General features: G+C 37.2%; 4 protein-coding genes across 4 annotated transcripts; 3 read left to right on the plus strand and 1 right to left on the minus strand.

Moving 5' to 3' along the window:
* Positions 1–563: 563 nt before the first annotated feature.
* Positions 564–8,690, plus strand: LOC111469470 (neutral ceramidase 2-like). The gene is made up of 10 exons (XM_023114747.1): positions 564–734; positions 2,190–2,584; positions 2,788–2,996; positions 3,576–3,920; positions 4,663–4,927; positions 5,205–5,475; positions 5,567–5,692; positions 6,576–6,639; positions 7,217–7,386; positions 8,043–8,690. The coding sequence occupies exons 2-10, from the start codon at positions 2,241–2,243 to the stop codon at positions 8,589–8,591; spliced, it is 2,343 nt and encodes a 780-aa protein (XP_022970515.1). The 5' UTR covers positions 564–734; positions 2,190–2,240; the 3' UTR covers positions 8,592–8,690.
* Positions 8,691–10,055: 1,365 nt separating this feature from the next.
* On the plus strand, positions 10,056–18,892 carry LOC111469521. The gene is made up of 4 exons (XM_023114818.1): positions 10,056–10,068; positions 13,401–13,469; positions 16,988–17,455; positions 18,548–18,892. The coding sequence occupies exons 3-4, from the start codon at positions 16,989–16,991 to the stop codon at positions 18,774–18,776; spliced, it is 696 nt and encodes a 231-aa protein (XP_022970586.1). The 5' UTR covers positions 10,056–10,068; positions 13,401–13,469; position 16,988; the 3' UTR covers positions 18,777–18,892.
* Positions 18,893–19,319: 427 nt separating this feature from the next.
* Positions 19,320–21,117, minus strand: LOC111469385 (DNA-directed RNA polymerases I and III subunit RPAC2-like). The gene is made up of 3 exons (XM_023114614.1): positions 21,023–21,117; positions 20,240–20,310; positions 19,320–19,767 (listed from the first exon to the last, which is right to left on the minus strand). The coding sequence occupies exons 1-3, from the start codon at positions 21,115–21,117 to the stop codon at positions 19,631–19,633; spliced, it is 303 nt and encodes a 100-aa protein (XP_022970382.1). The 3' UTR covers positions 19,320–19,630.
* Positions 21,118–22,807: 1,690 nt separating this feature from the next.
* LOC111469520 (mitochondrial import inner membrane translocase subunit TIM10-like) lies at positions 22,808–25,355 on the plus strand. Its single transcript, XM_023114817.1, has 6 exons — positions 22,808–22,941; positions 23,039–23,090; positions 23,419–23,471; positions 23,614–23,652; positions 23,819–23,888; positions 25,136–25,355. Exons 2-6 carry the CDS (start codon positions 23,046–23,048, stop codon positions 25,184–25,186), a joined length of 258 nt encoding a protein of 85 aa, XP_022970585.1. The 5' UTR covers positions 22,808–22,941; positions 23,039–23,045; the 3' UTR covers positions 25,187–25,355.
* The last annotated feature ends 474 nt before the right edge of the window (positions 25,356–25,829 follow it).

Genomic DNA, 25,829 nt, shown 5'->3' on the forward strand with positions numbered 1-25,829 from the left:
ATTTCATAATACAATTATTATATATATATATATATATATATATATTTCATAATTATTTTTTTATTATTTACTCTCCAACAAATTCTTACACATAACTTTTTAACTATTTGGGAAATAATTTTAAAAATTGAGTTTCAAATTTTAATTAAGGTATAAATAGATGGTGGGATTGGATTGAACCTTTGAACTAAGCTAGCCCTAAAACACTTGTAACGGGTATAGATTATTGAGAATCCACACTCAGAGAGATTATTTGGCATTTTTTTCATGAGAAACTCTACCCCCGAATTTGTTGCGGGAAATTCTCACTCCGAAAATACTAATCAGATAGTCTTGGTAAGTTTGAATGCTGAAGAAAGTTGTTGAATTCCTTCCTTTTTTGGGTATTTTTTATTAAATGCATTTCCAACGAACAACTTAGGCCCAATGCGTCAATCGTAATCCTGTACAGACCCCATTAACTGTCAGCTTAGTTGTTCAATGTGAAACCTCCAGTGGGTCCGCTCCTGAATCTTCTGCAATTTTTCTTCTAACTTATTGATTAATCTTTCACACTCACCATCGAGTTCATCGTGTGCTTGCTTTTCGCTTCTTCTTCCTTCATTCCCACTCCACTTATAAGCTTCGCGTGAGTTCTATCCATCTTCATCATTCTCGAAGGAACACTCCCAGTTTCATCGATTTGATTCTTTCGTGGGATTTGAGAACTTTCCTGTTCATCCGATTAGCTTGAGGTACTGTAATTACTGCTCTCATTCGATCTTAGTTTCTAGGTTTGATTTTGGAGTTTGTTGCGATTTCTTGTTTCTCATTGAATCTAAGTTCGGTATGCCGATCCATTGCCGATTGGAGTAATGGCGTTGAAGAGACTTGGTGAAGTTTGAAATGGTGTGATTGTTCGTTTTAGGTTTTGAATGTGTGGGTTTGTTGCAAATACTATTGTTGTTTTAGATCAGAAATGGTACCCATTTCTTGATTTCATGTTTTATTTTGAGGTGTTTGCTTATGCTATTGTAAGATCCCACATGACATTTCTTATATAAGTGTAGAATTCTCTTCTTAATAGACGCATTTTAGAAATGGTGAGGCGGACGACGATACATAACGTGCCAAAGTGGACAATATCTGTTAGCAGTGGGCTTGGGCTGTTACAAATGGTATTAGAGCTAGACATCGAGTGGTGTACCAGCGAGGATGCTCCTTAAGGGGGGTGGACTGTGAGATCCCCATCGGTTGGAGAGGGGAACAAAGCATTTCTTTTAAGGGTGTGAAAACCTCTCCCTAATACACGTGTTTTAAAAACCGTGAGGCAAACGACGATACGTAGTGGGCCAAAGCAAACAATATATGTTAGCGGTGGGTTTAGGCTGTTACAAATGGCATTAGAGCCAGACACTGAGTGGTGTACAAGCAAGGACGCTGGCCTTCAAGGGGGGTGGATTGTGAGATCCCACATCGATTGGAGAGGGGAACGAAGTATTTCTTATAAGGGTGTGGAAACCTCTTCCTAATAGACGTGTTTTAAAAACCGTGAGGCTGACGACGATATATAGTGGGCCAAAGCAGACGATATCTGTTAGCGGTGGGTTTAGGCTGTTACAAATGGCATTAGAACCAGACACTGAGTGGTGTACCAGCGAGGACGTTGGCCCCCCAAGGGGGTAGATTGTGAGATCCCACATCGATTGGAAAGGGGAATGAAACATTTTTTTATAAGGGTGGTTGTGAGATCCCACATCGATTGGAAAGGGGAATGAAACATTTTTTTATAAGGGTGTGGAAACCTTTCCCTAATAGACGTGTTTTGAAAACCGTGAGGTTGAAAATGATACATAACAGGCCAAAACGGACAATACCGGTTAGCGGTGGGGTTGTGCTGTTACAGTTATGGTCTTTATGGTCTTTATTGTATACACTTTTCATGGCTGCTTGATGGCTCTTTAAGAGGTAAAGAGTTGTAAACGTACAAGGAAATGTGCATAGTTCTTTAATACGTTAAGGAATGAACATAGCAGACAAACATTTCAACCGCATGCATATATGTGCTTTATATTGTCTACCTTTCTCTTTCTGCCACTTTGTATTTCTCTTCAAAAGTTCTTGTTTTTTTCATTAGTTGAAGGTGGCTTATTGTGGCTGAGATTTTGAGTTATGTTTATGAAATGACCTGTAATATACATGTTGTGAAGGATGATCAGAAGACCGGATTAAGGGTGGATCGATTGATTTGGTAGAGTGCAATGGGGCTATCTTCTCTGTTCGATCGTACCGTTCGAAGATCATTGGGATCTATCTGGTTGTGTGTTTATATGTTAGTGATTCTACAAAGTAATAGAAGAGTGCTATCAGAATCCAAGTATCTAATTGGTCTTGGAAGCCATGACATCACTGGACCAGCAGCAGATGTCAACATGATGGGATATGCAAACACGGAACAAATAGCATCTGGAGTTCACTTTAGATTACGAGCTCGTGCATTCATCGTTGCGGAGCCTCAAGGAAAGCAGGTCGTTTTTGTAAATCTTGATGCTTGTATGGCCTCACAGATTGTGACAATTAAGGTGCTTGAGAGATTGAAGGCAAGGTAATGTTTCTTCCCCTTCATCAATGGTGATTTCTGAGCTTCCGAACACGTTTCTTGAGTTCTAAGTTCTAGCGTCGTTTGTACGTTGTTACCGAGCGTCTTTCCTTAGGATGCATAAGGTTTTGACAAAAGGGAAGCCAAATTATCTAAAAAATGTGAACCTTGAAGTATTTTGACTAAACTGTTCGTCCTAATGTCTGTAGGTATGGGGACTTATACACTGAAGAGAATGTTGCTATTAGTGGAATCCATACTCATGCTGGCCCAGGTGGGTATCTCCAGTATGTTGTGTACATTGTGACATCTCTTGGATTCGTGCGCCAGTCGTTTGACGTCCTTGTGGATGGTATCGAGAAGAGCATCATACAAGCTCACGAAAATCTCTTGCCAGGATCAATCTTAGTAAACAAAGGTAAGCTAATCACTTTCTTTTGGTGCCTAAAATTTACCGCTAGCAATTATTGTTCTGTTTAGGCTTTCCCTCTCGAACTTCCCCTCAAGATTTTTAAAACGCATCTGCTAGGGAGAAATTTACACACCCTTATAAAGAATGCTTCATTCTCTTCCCCAACCGATGTGGGATCTCAAAATCCACCCCTTTTGGGGTCCAGACACACCGCCTAGTGTCCACACCCCTTTGAGGTTCAGCCTCCTTGCTGACACATTGCTGGTGTCTGGCTCTGATACTATTTGTAACAGCCCAAGCCCACCTCTAGCAGATATTGTTTTCTTTGGGCTTTCTTTTTCGGGGTTTCTCTCAAGATTTTGAAAACGCGTCTGCTAGGGAGAGATTTTCACACCCTTATAAAGAATGTTTCGTTCTCCTCCCCAACCTACGTGGGATCTCACACTAATCTAGAATTCTCTTTGTATAGTCTGTTGGCTGTTGTGAAGTGGGGCTTCCTAATATTGCTATAAAGTATTCAAACGCTAGTTCAATTTCCTGCTAAAGATACTTTAACCTTTTGGAATGGGATTAATATTCTTACAGGAGAACTCATTGATGCTAGTGTGAACCGCAGCCCGAGTGCTTACCTAAATAATCCTGCCTCGGAGCGTGACAGATACAAATATGATGTTGACAAAGAGATGACACTTTTGAAGTTCGTAGATGATCAATGGGGTCCTGTGGGTAGCTTCAATTGGTTTGCGACTCATGGAACGTCTATGAGTCGTACGAACTCGCTAATTAGTGGCGATAACAAGGGCGCTGCTGCAAGATTTATGGAAGATTGGTTTGTGCAGAAGGGTATTAGAACCTTGCAAACTGGTAAATCTGAAGCTGATAGTATTCCACGCAGAGTCTCAAACATTATTCCTGAAGCATATAAAGATGGTAAGTTGCTAAACTCTCGAAGATTGATTCTTGAACTTTTGAGATTATGTTTAACAGGTCCTTGAACAAGTTTCGTTTATAAACTCTTGAAATTGTATTTAGTATGTTACTTTAAAAAGTTTCTAATTAGTTTTTGAAACTTCAATTTTATCTAAAGGTACCTACACTTTCAATACCGTGTCAACTAGATTTTTGACTTGTGTGTGAGATTCCACATCGATTGGAGAGAGGAATGAGTGCCAGCGAGAACACTGGGCCCGAAAGAGGGTGGATTGTGAGATCCTCCATCGGTTGGAGAGGGGAATGAAACATTCTTATAAGGGTGTGGTAACCTTTCTCTAGATGTTGGGCCTCGAAAGGGATGGATTGTGAGATCCCACATCAGTTGGAGAGGGGAACGAAACATTCTTTATAAGGGTGTGGAAACCTCTTCTTAGCATACGCGTTTTAAAAACCTTGAGGGAAAAGCCTGAAAGAAAAAATCCAAAGAGGACAATATCTGCTATCGGTGGGCTTGAACTGTTACATTATAAGACACTTTTTAAATTCAAGGATCTATTGGATACAAAGCTGAAAGTGCAGAAACTCGTTGGACACTTTTTATATTTTAGAGACCTATTAGACATAACTCGAGAGTCTAGAGACTTGTTAGTTTGTTTTTTAACTCCATGGGTTTATTATACATAGCCTTCAAAGTTTAAGGACCAAACTCGTAGATTTACCGATTTCATTTCGTTTTCAGAGCAGGAGTTGTTGGAACGTGCTGCCGCTTTTCAGTCACGACCTGGTAGACCAGCAACCAGGATTCTAAGCGTTTCAAGGCGTGTTAGAAATGCTCTAAGGCAGGCTGATAGGCCTCAGTTTGTATCTGCTTTTTGTCAATCAAACTGTGGTGATGTTAGCCCAAATACTCTTGGGGCATTCTGCATAGACACTGGACTGCCATGTGACTTTAATCACAGTACCTGCGGTGGAAAGAACGAGCTATGTTATGGACGTGGACCAGGGTACATTTCTCTCTACCATCGAACATTTATTTTCCCTTTTCATGATTCATTTGAATACCATGTGAACCAAGTTGTTGTTAGGAATCACGACTCTTCACAATAGTATGATATTGTCCACTTTGAGCATAAGTTCTCATGACTTTACTTTGGGCTTCCCAAAAGGCCTTTCAATGGAGATGTATTCCTTATTTATACACTCACGATCATTCCCTAAATTAGCCAATGTGGGACTCCCTCCCAACAATCTCCAACCGTTGTCATGTACTTTAACTTGCAGCTACCCGGATGAGTTCGAAAGTACACGTATCATTGGAGAGAGGCAATTCAGAAAAGCCGTGGATTTATTCAGTAAAGCGTCGGAACAGCTCAAGGGAACGGTGGATTACCGTCACTCTTACGTAGACTTCTCCCAGCTCGAAGTGTCTGTTACTAAACCGGGAGGAGCCACCGCGGTTGTAAAAACTTGTCCTGCAGCTATGGGGTTTGCATTTGCAGCTGGGACAACTGATGGACCGGGAGCTTTTGATTTTAAGCAAGGAGATGACAAGGTTTCTATGATTTATTCATATATTTTGGAAAGCAGTTCTTCACCCACATATCCTGATATTTCATTTTTTTTGCCTTTTCTAATCATTCAAGGGCAATGCTTTTTGGAAGTTGGTACGGAATTTACTCAAAACACCAGGCAGCGAACAAATTGCTTGTCAAAGTCCCAAGCCCATTCTGCTTGACACTGGCGAAATGAAGATACCATATGACTGGGCTGTAAGTGTTGCATATTTTCTATAACGACTCTTCACAATGGTATGATATTGTCCACTTTTAACATGAGTTCTCGTGGCTTTCTCTGCTTTGGGCTTACTCAAAAGGCCTCATACAAATGGAGATGTATTGATTACTTATAAATCCATGATTAACCCCTTAATTAGCCGATGTGGGACTCCTATCCCAACAATCCTCAACAATCCTCCCCTCAAATAAAGTACATTATAGAGCCTTCCTTGAGGCCTATGGAGTCCTCGAACAACCTTCTCATAATTGAGACTCGACTCCTTCTTTAGAGCCTTCAAACAAAATACACCATTTGTTCGATACTTGAGTCACTTTTGACTACATCTTCGAGCTCACAACTTTTTTGTTCGATATTTGAGGATTCTATTGACATGGCTAAGTTAAAAGTATGACTCTGATACCATGTTAGGAATCACGAACCCCTAGAGTGGTATGATATGTAGTCAATGGATGGAAACGTTTATAAAAAGAAAGAATGCTTTTGATGCAATGCCAAAAGACTCCCTTTGTTAGACAAAGCCAAGCGGTTCTTTATGACAAGAGGAAGGTCAGCTAATAGTGTAGAGGTTCAGTTTCAGGTTCGTCAGGTTACGGTTCAGGATAATGACATTAATAGGAAAGGGACGAAGTCAAACTTTGAGCATAAGTTCTCGTGGCTTTGTTTTTTATTTTACCAGAAGGCCTCATGCCAATGGAAATGTATTCCTTATAAACCCATGATCAACCTCTTAATTAGCCGATGTCGGACTCCTCTAGAGTCTCCCAACAATCCTCAACAAACACTAACACTGCATATTACATCTTGTATGGATCCTTACATTTTACTTACAATTTTCTTTCTCAAATAACTTCTCAGCCCTCAATACTTCCAATTCAAATTCTCCGCATTGGGCAGCTTGTCATTCTTGGTGTACCTGGAGGTATAGTAACAATTATTACTCATCTTTAAGTTCAGCTCACTTTATAATTAATTTGTAGATTAGGTAGAATGAAAAGACTAAGTGACCTCAGTTGGAGACAAAGATAGGTGGGGCTTCGATATAAGAAACTCAGTGGGAAGTTATCATTTAAACCTCTTATTATAATTCGTTTTAAGAAATGCTTAATGACAAATCATGCTAGATTTTACTTCACTCTTAATAGTGCCTTTAAATCTTTCTTTATCTTACCGCCCGTAAATATTGTTTCTTTGGACTTTCTTTTTCGAGCTTCCCCTCAAAGTTTTTAAAACGTGTCTTCTAGAGAGATGTTTTCACACCCTTATAAAGAATGTTTCGTTCCCCTCTCTAATCAATGTGGGATCTCACAATTCATCCCACATCGGTTAGAGAGGGAACGTAACATTCTTTATAAGGGTATGGAAACATCTCCCTAGAAGACGTGTTTTAAATACTTTGAAGGGAAGCTCGAAAGGAAAAACCCAAAAATGACAATATCTGCTAGCGGTAGGATTGGACTGTTACACTCTGTGCTTAATTTTTAAACAATGTTTAATAGAATTCACAACCATGGCTGGGAGACGGCTTCGGGATGCTGTAAAAACGGTGTTAACTACTGGAGCCAAGAGAGAGTTCAATGGTAATGTTCATGTCGTCATAGCTGGCCTGACTAATACCTATTCTCAGTATGTCACCACCTTTGAAGAATATGAGATGCAAAGATACGAGGTTAGCATCTATACTAATGTTTTATTTTTCGTCTCTAAACTTTTAAAAGTAATAAGTTTTTCGTTCTTCCCGACTATCTCATAGAATACCAACTAGATAGAATATCAACTTTAGCTACGTATATGACGTTAATGGATGTCCATCTCGGCATATTAAAGTACATATTGAATTACAATGTAACGGCTCAAGCTCAGCGCTAGCCGATATTGTCCTCTTTGAGGTTCTTCTCAAAGTTTTAAAACGCGTCTGCTAGGAAGAGGTTTTCACACCCTTATAAAGAGCTTTTCAAACCTTTATAAAGAGCTTTTCGAACCCTTATAAAGAAGGTTTTCACTATAAAGAATTTTTCGTTTCCCTCTCCAACCGATGTAGGATCTCACAATCTACCCCTCTTTGGGGCGTAGCGTTCTCGCTAGCACACAGCTTGATGTCCAGCCCCTTTTGAAGCTCAGCATCTTCACTAGCACACCGGCTAGTGTCTGACTCTAATACCATTTGTAACTGCTTAAGCCCACTGCTAATAAATATTGTCAAGTTTTTCCTTACCAGTTTTCCATAATATTTTAAAATGGTAGCCAGGAAACAAAGTCTAAAATGACCTTTTGAAACCTTTTAGGAGTTAAATGCACTAAAATAAGATCTTGGTTGGTTGTCAGGGTGCCTCCACATTATACGGACCACATACATTGGATGCCTACATACAAGAGTTCAAGAAGCTTGCTCAATCCCTCATTGATGGCAGGCCTGTTGAGCCAGGGCCACAGCCCCCTGATCTCCTTGCTAAGCAAATAAGCCTACTCACACCTGTTGTCATGGATGCGACCCCGTTCGGAGTGAGTTTTGGGGACGTGAAATCTGATGTTCCCCTTAACTCCACCTTCAAACGAGGTGACTTGGTGACAGTAACCTTCTGGTCGGGATGCCCTCGAAATGATCTGATGACCGAAGGTACATTTGCTCTTGTTGAAATCCTCCAAAAGAAGGATACTTGGGTTCCAAGTTACGACGACGATGACTTCTGCTTACGCTTTAAGTGGTGGAGACCTTCTCGACTTAGTCCTCAAAGTCTCGCCACCATAGAATGGCGAATACCGCAGACTGCAGTGTCGGGTGTGTACAGAATCAGGCATTTTGGAGCAGCCAAAAATCTCTTAAGATCGATTCGACATTTCACGGGTTCATCAAGTGCATTTGTTGTAGCATGAGAGTTTATGAATAATATGTATGCTGGTAGGGAGGGATGTTGATTATCTGTTGCCTAAATTATTCACGAGTAAAAGTTTATTTGCTAGAACTTTGAATCATGTAGCCTTTCACATAACACAAGGGGTTATTTGGAAGTTAGATTTTAAAAGCTGTTATAAGACTAGAAATTAAATATGATTGGTTATTCATTTTTCAAAAAAGATTTTATTTTTAAAATATTAATTAAAGAAAATACTATTAAATTTTGATATTTATTTAAAAAATATTCATAAATTTTTAATATTTTCAATAATATTCTTGAACTTTAATAAAATAATAATAAATATATATATATCAACTCTATCATTCAAATGAATGAAATTATTAATATTAAGGTTTTAAAAATACTCTTAAATACTAAAAAGTTTGAGGTTTCAAAATTTTTTAAAAAAAAATTCAAAATTCAAAGTTTTTTTTTTTTTTTTTAATTAAAGTCATTTTTAAACACTTTAAATTGTTGGGTATTTTGAAACAAAATATTAACAATTTCTAATAAATTCATGAAATATTAACATTTTTTAGACTAAAAATAAAAAATTTAGAAATTTATTAGACACAAAATCTAAAATTTATAGGAATTTATTCGGATCATTTTCAAAGTTCAAACAACTCTTGACAACAATTTCTAACCATTTATAAAACTTAATTAAACATTTAAAAATAAATAAATAAATATTTTATGACTTACATTTTTTAAAACAAAATTTTGAATAAAAACACGTAAAAGTTGTATATATGAAACGCCCTCAACGGTCAGAATTTTTCCCAACGACTATATATATCTTTAGACTGCGGAATCATTAAAGCGGAGTGGGTTTGTGCAGTTGGCAATATCATGGAGGTCTCTGTAGTATACAGAAGGTCGCATCGATCGAGGTCCAATGGTAGCAAGTTAGCGTGATGTGCTAGTTTTCAGAGAGAGTTCACTTTGAGCTTTGAAGGCCAAATCTCTGTATTTTCTCCATGATTTTGAGATGAACAAGAAGCATGAATACAAAGCACAAGCTGTTCTGCAAAATCGCGGATGCGATGGATTCTGCTGCTAGGGCCAAAATTGCCGATCTTCTTCATCGCAATCCCTCATATATCTGTTTGGCTGGAAAGAAAATGCCGGTATAACATCTATTTACTTACTTCGTCTTGACGTTGAATTCATGATTGCGGTTTCCAAATGCTTCGCGATGTGACTAGGGATCTTGGAGCCATGATTTCAATTACTTTTAGTTGATCAATTGTAATTGTTTGAAATTTGTTATATCTTTTCCATCTAATCGCTTATCTGTTTCTGTTGTTCTTTAATCAAGCAGTTGAATCATGTAAGGAAATTCGTTCCTTCAGTCATCATGAAGGTTGAAGCCCGATATGTTCTTGATGGTCGAGGAAGTTCGACTGCTGAAGCGGACTTGTATTATTCGTCTGCATCAATTCTACAGGCATGTAAGGCTCCCTGGAAATTAAATTAATTTGTCTGCTAAGAAACATAATTATCGTTAAAGCATGGCATCAAATTGTTCTGGAATTGAATTAACCTAATTTTTGTTGGTGACAACATAAAACTGAATTGAGATTGAGAGGAGGAGTGATTTGAGTGATGGGGAGGGAGGTCCTTTTAGAGGGGATTCTCGGAATTGGTTGAGATTTTTGTGGAGATTTTGTGGATGAATTTGAATTCACCTCCTCTTCTATTCCGTAACTAATTCAAATTCTATTATTAGCTATTATTAGTTTCAACACCCTCCCTTAAACTGAATTCTGCGGAAATCAGTTTAGGACTTCATTTCATCTTTTTGATATACATCTTGGATTCTGCATATCCCCATCTTTCTTCTGAGCTTCTCGAACAATGGTTGTTTCAAGGGCTTTGTGAATAGGTCTGCGATTTGTTCATCACTTCGTCAAAAGTTGAGTTCAATAATGCCTTCTTTACACAAATCACGCAAGAAATGAAATCGAACATCGATGTGCTTGCTCCTCCATGCAACACAGGATTTTTAGACAACTTAATAGTTGACATATTATCACAATATATAACCGTCGTACTTGGTTGCTTCTGATTAAGAATTTCAAGCATTTTTCTTAACCAAATTGCTTGGCACGAGCATGCTGCTGCTGCCACAAATTCTGCTTCTGTCGTTGAGAGTGTTACAATAGGTTGCTTCTTTGAAGACCAGCAAATAGCTCCTGAACTCATCAAGGAAATACTTTCTGAAGTACTTTTACGATCGTCTATATCACCTGCATAGTCGCTATCTGTATAGCCAACTATCTTCGGATCATCTTCTTTTTTGTAGAATTACCCCCAAATCAAAGGTTCCTCTCACATAACGAAGTATCCTTCTTGCTGCATTGAGATGTTTTTCCGTTGGATGCTCCATGTAACGACTTATCATACTAACCGCATACATGATGTCTGGTCTTGTTGAAGTTAGGTACATCAAACTTTTGGCAACGATATTTAACGTCAACGGATATAGACGGTTAGTGGTCATCTTCATCTTAGCAATCGATCCTCTTTTGGAGTCATAAATTTCACATTCATCATTTTAGAATGTGATCACATACCCCTTTTCTTGTAACTGACCGATACTAATTAAGTTGGCCTTCAGATCAGGAATGTAGAATACATTAGAAATAGACTCTACAAAGCCATTTCTAGTCTTGATATCTACCGTTCCTTTCCCCATCACTTGGAGAGATGAATTGTTGTCAAGAGAGACCGTAGTATGAAAATTTTCATCTAAAGTTGAGAAGAATTCTTTACAACCTGTCATATGATTGCTGCATCCAGAGTCTATGACCCATGCACCTTGATCTGCAACCTTCATAGCATGGAATGACATTAATAATGTTTCTTCTTCTCTTCTCTCCACAAAATTGGATTGATTTCTTTTCTCCTTTTGGAGCCTGGTATAGCATTCATTTTTGTAATGTCCAAGGCGTTCACATCTGTAACATTCCACTTTAGACTTGTCAAAGTGTCTCTTGCCTTTGTTGTCATAATCGTTTCTGACTAGGTCTGCTGACCTGCCAACATCTTCACTTCTTTCTCGACTGCCTCTCTCACGACCTCTGCCTCTTCTTTGCCCTCTACCTCTAGAGCTTGAAATTTCACTTGGTGTGGATATCTTTAAGGTTGTCATCTCCTCTATTGCACTTGTACGATTGAGCCTCTGCTCATGTACTAACAGAGAGCTTTGGAGTTATCTATTTACATTTCCTCGACATTGTTTGCTTCTTCGATAGAACATACAATGTAATCGAACTTTGGTGTTAGTGGTCGCAAAATCTTTTCTACCAACATCTGTGATTGAACCACCATGCATCCTCATTTTACTTCCAAGACTTATAACCTTGCCAATATAATTATTCACTATTTCTCCCTTTTGCATTTGGAGAATTTCAAAGTCTCTCCTAACTGCCTGTAGTTGAGCACGTTTTACTCTCGTTGAGCCTTGATACTTCCTCCTCATAAGAGTCCCAAATTTCTTTGGATGTCTTCTTCTGAAGCATTGTTTCCAAGATAGTCCTATCAATGGACTGAAATAAATAGTTCTTGACCTTCAGGTCCTTCAACTTCGATGCTGTCAACAGTTGCTGTCGATCAGCTGAGAGTACCTCGCCTTCATTTGGCTCTTCATAACCTGTTTTCACCATATCAAAGAACTCCTTTGATCTGAGAAAATTTTCCATCAACATCGCCCAATGATCATAGTAACCGTCGGGTTAGTTTCAACAATTTTATCGTGAAATTTGAAGTCTAGGCTACCCGTAAGGTTATCTTAACTAAGTTTTTGTTTATGTTGTTTTTAGTAATCTGAATTCATTTGGATAATCAACTCTGAGTTGAACATTATACATACCATTGGTTCTTAGTATAAGAACAATAGTAAAATTACCCTGAATCGGACTCGTCCAATGATTATTGATTAAACGCATAAGATTGGAGTGTCGATTCTCTTCTCAATATGAAAGGATAACTCTTAATGTATACTTATTTGAGTCAGAAACTCGTTGCCATCTATCCGGCTCTCCGCTCTTGAAATTTTGCTCAACGATAATGGTATTTTGTCTTGGACAGTTTTGGTTGGAATATGATCATGCCTGGAGACTTTCATGATTTATTATCCATCGACGGTGGTTTGGGGTTTCTTATCCCTCTTGATTATTTCATTCACCTGTTTCTTTCTCAAAAAAATGTTTACTGATCTTGAGTCACACGGCTTGTAGAGCTTCTTACTAGAGGGTAGTGCTGAATTCCTCATAGCCATTTTATTTGGAATCGGGAATGGTGGCACTTTCTCTATTTTGTTTTCCTATGTTCTTTGCTATCATTGGCGAAAAGGAACTTTTGAGTCCGGATATGCAAATGGTGGCGTTCGATGGTTCCACTTCCTCGGACAATGAATTTGCAAATGTGTTAATTATGATATCTTTGGAGTTGGTGGTTCCTAGCAATTGCAAATTACTCGTAAGTTTTAAAAACTTTGAGAAGAAGAAAATTTAAAGAGGACAATATCTGCCGGTAGTAGGCTTGGGCGGTTACAAATGGTATTAGAACTTGCCAGCAAGGAGTTTAAGCCTCAGAGGGGTTGGACACGAGGCAGTGTGTCAACGTCTGCTGGGCCTCAAAAGAGATGGATTGTGAGATCCCACATCGATTAGTGAGCTAAACGAAACATTCTTTATAAGGGTGTAAAAAACTTGTTTAAAAGCCTTGAGTGAAAGCTCGAAAAAGAAAGATCAAACATGACAATATGGTGTTTTGACAGTGTTCGAGCTGAACCGAAAAAGAAAGTGGAATGCGAAAGACATGATGTAGGCGCTGCTGTGACACACAGGTATCCCCTTTTCTTAATTGATCTTTTTGATTTCCAAATCTAAATGTTAAAAAGGGTTTCTAGATTGTTTTTCTTTCCGTCTGATTTAAAACCTTACACAACAAAAAAATGGCTGTATGTGTAGTTTCGTTTTTCTTCAAGTTATTGGTAGTAGGTGTACTAAGAGTCTAGGATAACCAAATTAGGCATAATGCACTTACTATATTATCGGTATGCTGTGACATGATATGAAAATGATATGAAATATGTTATAGTACGAAATATGTGATAAATTGACATATTTATGATATGATATATTGCGATGCGATATGATATGTTACAGTATATATATATATAATATATGATGATATGTTATGTTAAAAGCAAGAAATATTATGTTATGTCTCACAAATTGTATGTATACAACATGGTATGAATGACATGAAGTCACGATAAATGACATGAAGTCACGATAAATGACATGAAATATAACTTCGTTCGAATTATGTATAATATGAGAACTGAAAAATGAGAAATGATATGATATGAATGAGAAACGATAACGGGATTATATTTAATAATGTTGAAAACAAAAAAATATTGGGATCTCATGCATTATGTGTGCTCATGCATTGGGGGATACCACTATCCATTATGAAGGTACGACCGCGTACACCACTAGGCACGTGAGGTATCATTATGTTTTACACAATACTGCCGTGACGGTTACTAATTTTAATGGGTATCTAGCATAAAGAGCTACTAGAGAAGGCTGGCCCGACAAAGAAAAGAGGCCAGCAATGTGCGAACTGTTTGGCTTGATATGATGCACCTTTACGGGATAAGGTTTGAAGGTCTACTTTCAACTCTTTCGGTGATACCTTCTTTATTTTAGGAACATAATATTTTGCTACTTTTGGCTTGATTCTTGTTGGCACTCTTTCCGACCTATACTGCTTCGGGCTAAAGATTCACTGTGTGCTTCTATTCCAACCCACTTTACAGCCAAATTTACTTTCTTGAGCAGATTCTTGTGAAAACTAACCATTAAGCTCGTCAAATAACTTCATTCACTCTCATGAACTTAAGTGGCAATCTTGAATCTCTACTATGGCACCTTTTTCGAATGACCTCAGCTTCCCGATTTTTAAAACATCTCTACTAAAGAGAGGTTTCTATACTCTTATAAGTAATGTTTCATATCACTCTCGAATAACGTGATATCTCACAATCCACTACCTCAAGGGCCCAGAAGTTTCCACACTCTTCCCCTAGAGAGCCCATAGGTTTCCATATCCTTCCCCAGAAGTTTCCTTACTTCGTTCTCCTCTCCAACTAACGTAGGATCTCACAATCCACTCACTTCAGAGCCTAGAAATTTTCACACCCTCTCTAACCAACGTGGGCTCTCACAGTCCACCCCCTTGAGAGTTCAACGTCCTCGCTGACACACTGCTCGGTGTCTAACTCTGATAGTATTTGTAATAACTCAAGTTCACTCGTAGCGGATATTATCCGTTTTGGCCTGTTACGTATCACTATCAGCCTCACGATTTTAAAACACGTATGCTAAGAAAAAGTTTTCATACTCTTATAAACAATGTTTCGTTTCCATATCCTTGAATCTCACATAAATGATAACATCTTCATCGATAAGAAAAAACTTTATGGATGAAATAAAATCAAATTCATAGGAATGTGAAGGACCTTTTGCTCAAACTTTCAAGTGGATGTTGTCTGTTTTTGTTATTGGCACATGGGGCTTCACAAATATTGCTTTTTCTTTGATGGCAAAATTGCCTTTGTTATCCACTATTTAGCCCTTTCTTTGAATCAGTCTCGAGCTGTTGAGTTGCTTTCGGCAGCTGCACGCTAAAGTAGCACTAACTTCTCCCAAACACCCTAAATTGTTCCTCGTACTACATGATGCAAAAAAAGATTTTCCAACACTTGTTCAAATCGCCTTTTTTTTAATAAGAAAATATCTTATCTTATTTTAATGCCTTTTTTTAATATTAGAATACTATATATACATATACATATATATATTTTATGAATTACACCATTGGTTTAGAAGGATTTAATCAGATTTAAAAGGATTTTAATCTATTAATTTTTCTTTTAGTCTTATTATTTTTCTCAATTTTTGTTGAAGTCCATATTTAGACCGAACTATGATAACTTCATTTTAATGTGATGTGATGTGTTATAGATATATATATATAAATAGTTTAGGCACACCCACAAAGTGAGATGATTGAATCTCAATAGCGTCTCAATATGTTGATTTCATGTTGAATACACATTTGTCCTCATTCTCAAAAGAACTTGAATTTGGGACTCTCTGCCCTAGTACCCATTGATTGATATGTATAGTATAGTATGTTGCTATATTTGATTGTCAAGGTGGTTTACTCGTAGTTGTCGTAGAGCAATAATTTTATCGAATGTTTTGAAATAGAAAAGAAAAATAAGGAAGGTCATATTTAATCTAAATAACCTTATCTATGCTATGGTTGAAGTATCACTTTGTGTCTCACGTGATGAATGTGTTGTATTGGTCTTATTGAAGGGACCATATTGTATTGAATAAATAAAGAGGTTGAAAAATCTATCAGCCCGTTAAGCCTCATGAAAAAATAATTAGCTCTTATATTCTCTAATTAACAGTTTAGCTCTTATTTTCTCAATTTTGTAAGTATCTAATCTATAAATTTTAGTGCGTAATCATTTAATTTTTTATTTTAAAATTTGTAACATTTTAGTCCCTATTATTAAAAAAAAAAAATTAAAAATTAGTATTTTGGGGATGAATTTAATTTTAATGAAAGTAATAATTTAGTTATTTAAAAAATTTATGGTTTATTGATATATATTATTATCTTTCATAAAAATTTAAAGACTTAGGAATTTAAAATTTTACAAAAATTAAATTATATTTGGAGGATAGTCTCACTCTCATCTCATAGACAAAACTGTTTAATGTGAAAACTGTGTCGTATCGACTGGTAGCTTCATGATCCTTAATTAATCGGAAAAGGCTGCAAATTCTGTCACTCCCCACAGGTACCTCCTTCAATAATCAGTGTTCATAACGTTTCTTTTTTAAAAAAATTTAATTTTCTTTTTTCTTTGAATAACAGCAATCGCAACTGACACGCCGAAAAAGAGTTTCAGTGTATGTCCCTATTCATATTTTCTTTGATAGAGATAGAGAATCACTGATCAACAAACAAACAAAACCCCATGACCCCACGTTTCCTCTCTCCCTCTCTCTCTCTCTTGATTAATCTTTGAAGCTGGCTGAGCGTTTGATTTCCTGGGTGTTATGAAAATTTCGTGTTCTTGTTTGTGGTAAGTTTTCCTAATTTTTGATTTCGTGTTCTAATTGTACGTTTTGAAATGTTTATGGAAACTGTTCATGGTTAGAGTAAAAAGGAAGGGGGGAAATGGGTCTGTTCATCTTGCTACTGTTTGTATTAATACATATCTTTTGGTTTTCGTTAGTCGAATGCGATTTCCCCATCTGGGTTTCTCAGGATGTCCGCAGTTCTAGCTCCTCGTGGTGACCCGATCCTTGCAGATCCGAGTTCCCTGCCTTATCGCGATGCTCGTTCAGCAGCTGGTAGCAGCAGCAGCAGCAGTGACCTGTCGGTTCTTGATGATTCCGATGACCAGTCGTGGCACTCGGTTTTCGACTCCACGGCTTGGGGATCTCACGGCGACGGCCTGTTTTCCGGCGAGATTGAGGGCGTTCCGGACGCTGAGACGGGTGGTTTCATCTCGGGAAGCTCGTCGGAGGTGGATTTGGAGAGTGGGGATTTGGAGGTGAAGGTGCATTTGGGGAAGATCGAAAGGGATTGCAGAATTTGTCACTTGGAACTGGAAAGCGGCGGCGGAAGAGATTATAATGATACTCCGATTCTGCTTGGTTGTTGCTGTCGTGGTGATTTGGGTACCGCTCACAAGCATTGTGCTGAGACTTGGTTCAAAATCAAAGGAAATACGTAAGTAATAAACTCTCATTTGTTCTTAATCTTTTGATCATCAATGGTTCTGTTCAAGTTTTGCCTCTTGCTAGCAGTTTAGATGGAAATTTATCGAAAATCTTAGCTAATTTGTTGGATCCTCTGCTTCTTTCTGAGTTTTCTGCCATGAATCTTCCCCAAATAGTTAATCTCTATGTTGAATTCAGTAAATTCATTCAGATCTTCTGCAGTCAGTATTTAGTGTTCTTCATAGTTCTTACTAAGTATTCAGCTCAATTTGATTGGATTCTTCGAATTCTTGTTTGGAAACCTTTAATCAACTAGATTTTGTGTGTAAAGCTTCACTATTGAGAATGAGTATGCAAGGTGTTCTTCAGACATGAACAAGGTAAAAACTTTAGTGACTCGTATGTTTGAGCATGACTGTTCTTGAGTATAGAATTATCTTTTCTGTATATCTTGAATGAATCAGATTCTTTAGCACTCTAGATAGTAACTTCCAGTCAGTCACACTACATCGGTTGGAGAGGAGAACGGGAAGCGAATCATTCTTTATAAGGGTGTAGAAGCCTCTTTCTAATAAACGTGTTTTAAAACCGAGGCTTACGGTGATGCGTAACGGGCCAAAACGGACAAAATCTACTAGTAATGAGCTTAGGCTATTACAAATGGTATTAGAGCTAAACACCGAGCAGTGTGCCAGCAAGGACGTTGGGCCCCCAAAGAGGGTGGATTGTGAGATCTCACATCGGTTGGAGAGGAGAACGAAGCATTCCTTACAAGGGGTGTGTAACCTCTCCTTAACCGACGCATTTAAAACCGTGAGACTGACGACATAACGGCCGAAGCGGATAATACTGCTAGCGGTGAGTTTAGGCTGTTACAACTGATATTAGAGCTAGACACTGAGTAATGTGCCAGTGAAGAAGCTGAGTTCCCAAGGGGGTGGATTGTGAGATTTCACCGTGGTTGGAAAGGGAACGAAGTATTTCTTATAAGGGTATAGAAACTCCTCCCTAACAAACGCGTTTCAAAAAACTGCATAAAATGAGTATTAACGTTATCGTTATGAGTATTAACTTGACAAGCAATATGATATTTTTCTTACAGAATTTGTGAGATATGTGGAGCAGCTGCACAAAATGTTGCAAGTCAACAAATAAATGAACCAAGCAATTTGGCTGCTGCTGCAGTAGCATCTTCAGCTATGACAGCACCCCTAACTCTCATCGAGACTCGAACGATCTTTCACGGTCGACGCATTATGAACTTTCTGCTTGCTTGCATGCTCCTTGCATTTGCAATGTCCTGGCTTTTTCACTTCAAGTTAATGTCATAGGCTTAGGAAGATCGCCAGTAGAATAAAACTGGGGGAATTCCAAGCTCTTTAGGCCTTTGTACATATACTTACACTTTGTTTAGTTAATTTTGATGAGGTTGGTTTCATTAGATGCATTCCTTAGCTGTGGTTTTGGTGATTGAATAAACAGGCAACTCCACAAGAACAGAGGATTCGATCCAGATGATTCGATCAAAAAGTCGAAAATTCAAAAATTCAAAGAGATCGAGAGATTTCTCACATAAACATCCAATCAAATCTGATCATACATGTTTCTTTTACTTTTCTCATGGATCTACAATATACAATAATTAACGTGAAATCTCTGCATAGGCATCTCAACAGTAAAAGCAAGCAAAATTCAATGAAATGAATCTGTTCTAGAAGCCAGTTGTAATAGTCCAAACTCATCACTAGTAGATATTGTTCACTTTTGTCCGTTACGTATCGTCATCAAACTCACGGTTTTAAAACACATCTACTAAAGAGAGATTTTCACATGTTTATAAGGAATGTTCCTTCCCCTCTCCAACCAATGTGGGATCTCACAATCTACCCTTTGAGGGCCTAGTGTCCTCGTTGGCACATTGTAGTGTCTAATTCTAATCCCATTTGTAACAGTCCAAACCTACTGTTAACAAATATTGTCTGCTTTAGCCGGTTACATATCGCCTTCAACCTCACGGTTTTAAAACGTATTTACTAGGAAGAAATTTTCACGCTCTTATAAAGAATGGTTTATTCCCCTTTCAAACCGATATGAAATCTCATAGTTAGCTAACCAACTCAATCACCTATAAACTGCAGTATAGACGAGACTAAGAAAGAAAGTGACAAGCTGAAAGGGTACCATTCTAATTGATATTAATGTTTCCCACAGGATTGGTGGGTTTGAAATCAAGCACAGCCTTGTCGAATGTGTTCCTCACATGGTGGCAGACCACCATGAAGTTCTGACACGCATCTTTCAGAACCTCTCTTGCAGGATCACCTGTCATGTTCCATCAAAACCCTTCTCATCAGTATCTCTAATGCTAATGCTTGGTCACTTCCAACTATTTTTCTATCGTCAAATCAACTAATGTTTATCTAGTACGCACGTCACATCAATATTGAGATGCTAGCATCCATAGTAAGAACAAGATAGCCACCTTATAAATCTTGTTTAAGAACAAGATAGCCACCTTATAAATCTTCTTTTAATTTATGAAACTAAATAGTAACGATCCATAAATCAAGTACCAAAATGGATGGGGTTCTAGCAAAGCTACAAGGATCCAACTTGTGTTCTTCGGAAAAGGATCACATTTAGCATAGAGCCATAGACTATATTTCTCATGAATGCATAAATTGGATGTGTATAAAGAAGAAAACCAGGCAAGAACAAGTCTAATTATTGGAAACACTAAAAATGGGAACCGATCTCTTGCACTTTAGAGAGTTATACTACTTCAAAATGTTACATGTTGTCTGGACTCTAATATTAACTCGATCATCTGAAGGATGAGAGATGTTGTACCCACAAAATGTCACTCTTAGACAACGAGATGATGTAACAAGTCATTTAAAAGTATACAAAACCATTTGTACCCTTATTCGGGGGCAAGGGGTGGAAGGACCCCTAGAGAAAAACGTCGTCTAGGCGTTCACTATTACTCCGATCTCCCCTATGCCTAGAACGTTATCTGGGCCAAGAGCCACAGTTGTTTTTAGCTTGAAGAAGAAGCTTTTGATTAGTTATTTCTTCCCGACTATATTACTACCCTTACAAACTTTACCTGTCTGGATGTTACTCCTAAAAGAGGCATGGACTACTAGGAGAAGCCATTGAAGTGTTAAGCTCCAAGTAAATAGCCTTTAGAGCGTACTATTGAGCAACAAATGTATGATTACTCGTTGCATTGCATACCTTCCTATCAATTGCACTTGTGGGGTGAATTGAGTACAACTCTCTTACACGGTAAGGATTTGAATTTAGAGATACACTACCACGTCTAGTTTCTGTCATTGGGCACCTCGAGAAATGATCATAATAAGAAGAGAAGATTGACATGATTAAATTTGCTCCAATCTCAACTTAAGCTAACTCTTTAAGTATCATCACCCCAGCTAATATTTATTGTGAATCAATATCAAGACTTGAGCTCACACGCTAGGGGAGTGCACAGTTCGGGAGGGAACAAGAAAAAATCATAACCATACCGCATTTCAGTTCAGTCTTTAGGTCCTAAGTGTCACGGTCATACTTGTACAAGGCGTATTGTCCATGGTCGCATGCTTGTGGCATGTCAAAACCCTTGCCTTGTATCACTTTACTGCTTTCATGATGTATAGTTTCCATATTGTCTTTTCTAAATGTATGACGGCCTGATAGACATGAAATGCCTCCGAATGTACTATAGGGAGATGCGATCAGTCGTCAACTCCTCCCACCTAGATTTTTTATAACCGTTCGGCGAAATCACGTCTAGGTCTACTAGGCCTAAATCGCCTCAAAATATACTATAGGGGATGCGACTAGTTGTCAAATTCTCCCTACTCGAAAGTTATATGCTATTTAAACCGTTGTGTTGTCTTTTGCTTGTAGTCGTATAACATTGTTTTCAATCTTTCTCTCTCAATCTTGTTTTTAAACTCTCTTACAAAATCTCTCTACCCTCATTTTCTAAAACCTTCTTCTCAAAATGGGACTAAAGGCTTGAGCATACATTGCCCGCCCATAGGCGACGCGATCCTAAGTAGGTTTGGCTCACTCAGTACTGAAAGTTAGTGCCACACAATCGCCAAATCTGTTGCCAGCAAAAGTGCGATTGTGACACCGAGCATACAGCTAGAATATATAGTCATATTCATAGGATAATAGTACCGGAGTGCAAAATTCCAGTTCAATTCACAGTTATTTAGTTTCCAAGGTATATGAATCAACAAGTTTTCCGGTAAGCCATCAAAAATTCTAAAACCAACCAAAATAACTACACCATACCTTAACGTACCCCTAATCACAAGAAAATTACGTCCACAAAATAACATAGAATTTGCAATACCAATCTTTTAATACAAGTACCTCAGATTCTTCATCACAAAAACTACAAAAATCAGTCAAATGAATGGTGAATTCAACGAGGACCAGCCCAGGCAATGCTTACACAAGCACAGGGAATAAGCAACAAATATTCGCACCGCCCCCTTGTTGATAAGTGAACTGATTATCAATAGAGAGAGAGAGAGAGGAGGTGAGAACTGATTACCAATAGGCGAGAAGACCGAGCTTGCTGCCGACGGTGGCCGGCGACCGCCCGGCGAGTTATAGAATGATAGAGAGAGCAGAGACGGCGGGAGAGATCACAAAAACAAAAAAAGAGATGAATGGGGTTTAAAGGTTTAGGCCATTTTTTTTAGCTCTTTGGTTCGATTAGACCGAACCAAGTCAATTAGCTGGTTCGAGTTGGTTCGAGTTTGGTCCTTGATCTAATGACCGAACCAAGTCCAATTTAGGTTCAGTTTTTTTTTTAAAAAATTATTTTATTTCACACCCTCATCTCTTATTAATTTCAACTACCACTAAAATGATGGTGTATTTTAAAAAGTTTAGAGACTTAAATAAATATTTTGTTTTATTCTCACTTTAACTGTCGTCTGGGTTACAATTTCGGTTTGCAAAATTCTTGCATTTATCTTCGATCGAACCATTTTATGAATTGACTTAGGAGATTTTTCACTCAAAATGTAAAGAAAATAAGTCAAATTAGTTTAAACCGGATTGACCCGTTCATACCATATTTAAAATGATAATAAATCATATTTTTTAAAAGTTTAGGACTCAAATAAATAATTTGTTTTATTCCGGTAGACGTGGTTGGATTACAACTTTGATTTACAAACAAGTCAAATTGGTTTAAACTGGATTGACCCGTTTGAACCGTTACCCAAGCTGGTTCGGTTGAACCTAACCCGCCAAGAATCGGGTTTTCAGGTTAGATGCATCGAAAACCGAAGGGCTCGACAAGGCTACAAATATCAGTTAGGTAAGAATTCTTCCCATTTCACCGTTCCAGGGATTTAGCAGCGGGGTTTTGCCTTCTCTGTCAACTACTGATCTGATTCATCGAATCCATCAGAAGACTGAGCTACGATTTTGAAATTTTCCATTGGCAGTTCATTCGAAGTGAGTTTGTATCGATTGTCATTTCCATTTGTTCTAAATAAATTGTTCCTTTTTGGTGGGTTATTGAGTTTTGGGATTGTGATTTTGTTTGATTCAGAATCTCAATGGCTTCTCCGAACGATATGCCATCGGCTATGGACAAGGAACAGGTTGGTTTCTATGTCTTTATTCGATTTTTCCTCGTTTTTGCAAATTCATAGCCGTGATTTGGGATTCTAGTATTTGAATCTGTGCCTTATTCTTGTGGATTTTTCTAAATTGGACTAATATAACTGTTAGGGCTCGAAAGAGAGAGATAGAGGATGAATGTATGACGAAATTTTCTATTTGTTACTGGAATCTGTCCATTTAGAGCGATTGATATGTTCAATTTACTAGATTTTGATGAATTTCACCATGTAGATATAACTTAAATGTACTTTGTAAATTCATAATTATTAACACAAACTAATTTCAATATTTTTTGCATTGGAGCAGATATTTGGTATGGCAGAAAAGGAGATGGAATATCGAGTTGAATTGTTCAACAAGTAGGTTTTATATTGAAAATCTTTTTCATTGAAAGTGTAAACTATTTTTTTTCTATAACTTCAGTATGGTGAAAGATTTTATGTGTTTCTTCTACCTTCTTCATAGATTTGACCTGATGCCTTTGTCTTTTTTTTCTTTCAGGCTTACACAATCATGTTTTAACAAATGTGTTGATAAGAGGTAGGAGAATTGTCCTGCATTTCTATCTTTGAATATTGCATGCTTTCTAATCATAGAATTCAATTTCTTAAGGCTGTAGTTTTGGCATTATAAAATTAATTCTATCTCAATCATTTTAAAAGTTGTGCATGGTTTTTTGTCTTTTAACAATTACTTTCTATTTTAGGTACAAGGAATCTGAGCTGAATATGGGTGAAAATAGTTGTATTGACCGCTGTGTTTCCAAGTATTGGCATGTAAGCTGATCTTTATGTTCTATTCTTTGTATGTCTTTTAGTTTATGAGATATGCAGTGATCAAATAGTACAAGAGCACCTTTATTCCATCACGATTGAAAGCTCAAAATCGCGTTGTCCTTGTTCATATATCACGTTAAAATAAAATCTTTGTGGTTTTTGGCAGGGAATTTAAATGAAACCATGTGTTTTGTTGTTTGCTTACTATCTTCAAATGAATTCTTGTTATGGGTATGGTAGAATCAGTCATTTGATTTTGAGACATGGATGTGCATTTGATAAACGAGTTCAGATGTTTTCTGATAAAGCATAAGCCATTGGTAAATTCATCTTATTATGAGCCTGAATTTTCTTTTTGACTTCGTGTGAAGTTGGGAGAATCGAACTTCAAAATTCTTGGTCTGGGGTATATGCCTAAACCAATTAAACTATGCTCAGGTTGATACGAGCGTAGGATTTCTTTAGAGAATTGAAACATTCTCTCCCTTGCATTCCAAGATCAATTGGCTTGTATCTGATTGTGAATAGACATTTCGTAATGTGAGAGTACATATACGAGATACGTTGAGAACATTAATCTGATAATATTAAGGCATAGTGGTAATTAGCTAGGGGTGACTTTGCTGAGGTTTGGCTTTGGGAGAGCTGGTCCTCTCGGAAGGATATTAATATTGTACTTTATTTTTCGATATTGGAATACAGTTCTATTTTGTTTTTCATGTTATTGGGATCTTCGGCGAATGATTTAGGATTTATGTGCACTGTGAGATCCCATATCAATTGGAGAGAGGGACGAGTGCCAGCAAGGATGCTGGGTCTCGAAAGGCAGTGGATTGTAAGATCCCACGTCGGTTGGAGAGGGGAACGAAGCATTCTATATAAGGGTGTAGAAATCTCTCCCTAGCAGATACATTTTAAAAACCTTGAGGGAAAACCCGAAAGAGAAAGCTCAAAGGGAACAATATTTGTTTGCGATGAGCTTTAGCTGGTACAACATAAATAGTCCATGGGACTCTTGATGGCCACAGTTTTCACTACTAACTCAAGGATGCTTCCTTCAACATAAATTTAAATTCTTTCCTCCCTATCTCAAAAGATATTCGCTTCTTCGATTTAGCTTATTTACGATACAACAATGTCTTTGCATGAACTTATATCATCTGTTTTTGTTGACTATTTGAGTCCATCCTACTGATGAAGTTTTTGAATTCAACTCTGGTATTGATTCTTAGTTTTCTGTGTTTCAGGTAACTAATTTAGTCGGCCAGCTACTCGGGTCGGGTAGACCTCCTATGTGAGCTGATTCTTGATCTGAGTAATTGTTTGGTGAGTTGGGAATGAAGAACTATGAATTCTGCATTTTTGGCCTGTTTAATTCTCCCATCTCATGAAATACTTTGTTTTTCTGTTCGAGAAGGCATTGATAATGGCATTATTTCATCTATAAGTGTAATGTGATTATGTTAAGCCTTTGTTTCATATTTTGTTTAAAAAAATATTTTAAAACTCAAAATTTCAATAATATTTTTAAATTAAAAAAAAAAAGAACTTTACTAAAAGAAAACAAAAACAAAGATTCAATCATTAATATTTTATTTAAAAAATTTCTTAAATTTTTAAAATTGTTTTAAAAGTACTAAAAGTTTAAATAATTAAACTTTTTTAAAAGCTTTAAATTTTTTACAAGTTTTTTTTAAATACTTTCTATCTGTATTATATGATATAAATAGTTGTGTACTAATTAAAAATATATATTTTTAAATTCAAATATTTTCGTTTTTTAAAAAATGTTAAAATTTTAATAAAATTTTAAAAGTTTTATTTTAAGAATATTATGTAAATTCTTGAGAGTTTAAAAGTTTTATTTTAAGAGAAATAAGGTATTTTTATTGATTTAATCTTTATTAAAAATACATGTGAGACAAAAAAAAAAAAAAAAAG

The sequence above is a fragment of the Cucurbita maxima genome, unplaced genomic scaffold (genome assembly GCF_002738345.1).
Source record: "Cucurbita maxima cultivar Rimu unplaced genomic scaffold, Cmax_1.0 Cma_Scf00040, whole genome shotgun sequence".
NCBI lineage: Eukaryota > Viridiplantae > Streptophyta > Magnoliopsida > Cucurbitales > Cucurbitaceae > Cucurbita > Cucurbita maxima.

What these genes read in the sequence shown, in the direction of transcription:
- LOC111469470 (XM_023114747.1), top strand. Translation starts at nt 2,241, where the DNA reads ATGGGGCTATCTTCTCTGTTCGATCGTACCGTTCGAAGATCATTGGGA. An exon ending in CTTGAGAGATTGAAGGCAAG is followed by an intron (nt 2,585 to 2,787) that starts GTAATGTTTCTT and finishes TAATGTCTGTAG; the next exon opens with GTATGGGGACTTATACACTG. An exon ending in TGTTATGGACGTGGACCAGG is followed by an intron (nt 4,928 to 5,204) that starts GTACATTTCTCT and finishes TTTAACTTGCAG; the next exon opens with CTACCCGGATGAGTTCGAAA.
- LOC111469521 (XM_023114818.1), top strand. Translation starts at nt 16,989, where the DNA reads ATGTCCGCAGTTCTAGCTCCTCGTGGTGACCCGATCCTTGCAGATCCG. An exon ending in TTCAAAATCAAAGGAAATAC is followed by an intron (nt 17,456 to 18,547) that starts GTAAGTAATAAA and finishes TTTTTCTTACAG; the next exon opens with AATTTGTGAGATATGTGGAG.
- LOC111469385 (XM_023114614.1), bottom strand. Translation starts at nt 21,117, where the DNA reads ATGGAAACTATACATCATGAAAGCAGTAAAGTGATACAAGGCAAGGGT. An exon ending in GGACAATACGCCTTGTACAA is followed by an intron (nt 20,311 to 21,022) that starts GTATGACCGTGA and finishes TCGTTGTCTAAG; the next exon opens with AGTGACATTTTGTGGGTACA. An exon ending in TATTAGAGTCCAGACAACAT is followed by an intron (nt 19,768 to 20,239) that starts GTAACATTTTGA and finishes GGAACATGACAG; the next exon opens with GTGATCCTGCAAGAGAGGTT.
- LOC111469520 (XM_023114817.1), top strand. Translation starts at nt 23,046, where the DNA reads ATGGCTTCTCCGAACGATATGCCATCGGCTATGGACAAGGAACAG. An exon ending in CGGCTATGGACAAGGAACAG is followed by an intron (nt 23,091 to 23,418) that starts GTTGGTTTCTAT and finishes GCATTGGAGCAG; the next exon opens with ATATTTGGTATGGCAGAAAA. An exon ending in GTGTTTCCAAGTATTGGCAT is followed by an intron (nt 23,889 to 25,135) that starts GTAAGCTGATCT and finishes TCTGTGTTTCAG; the next exon opens with GTAACTAATTTAGTCGGCCA.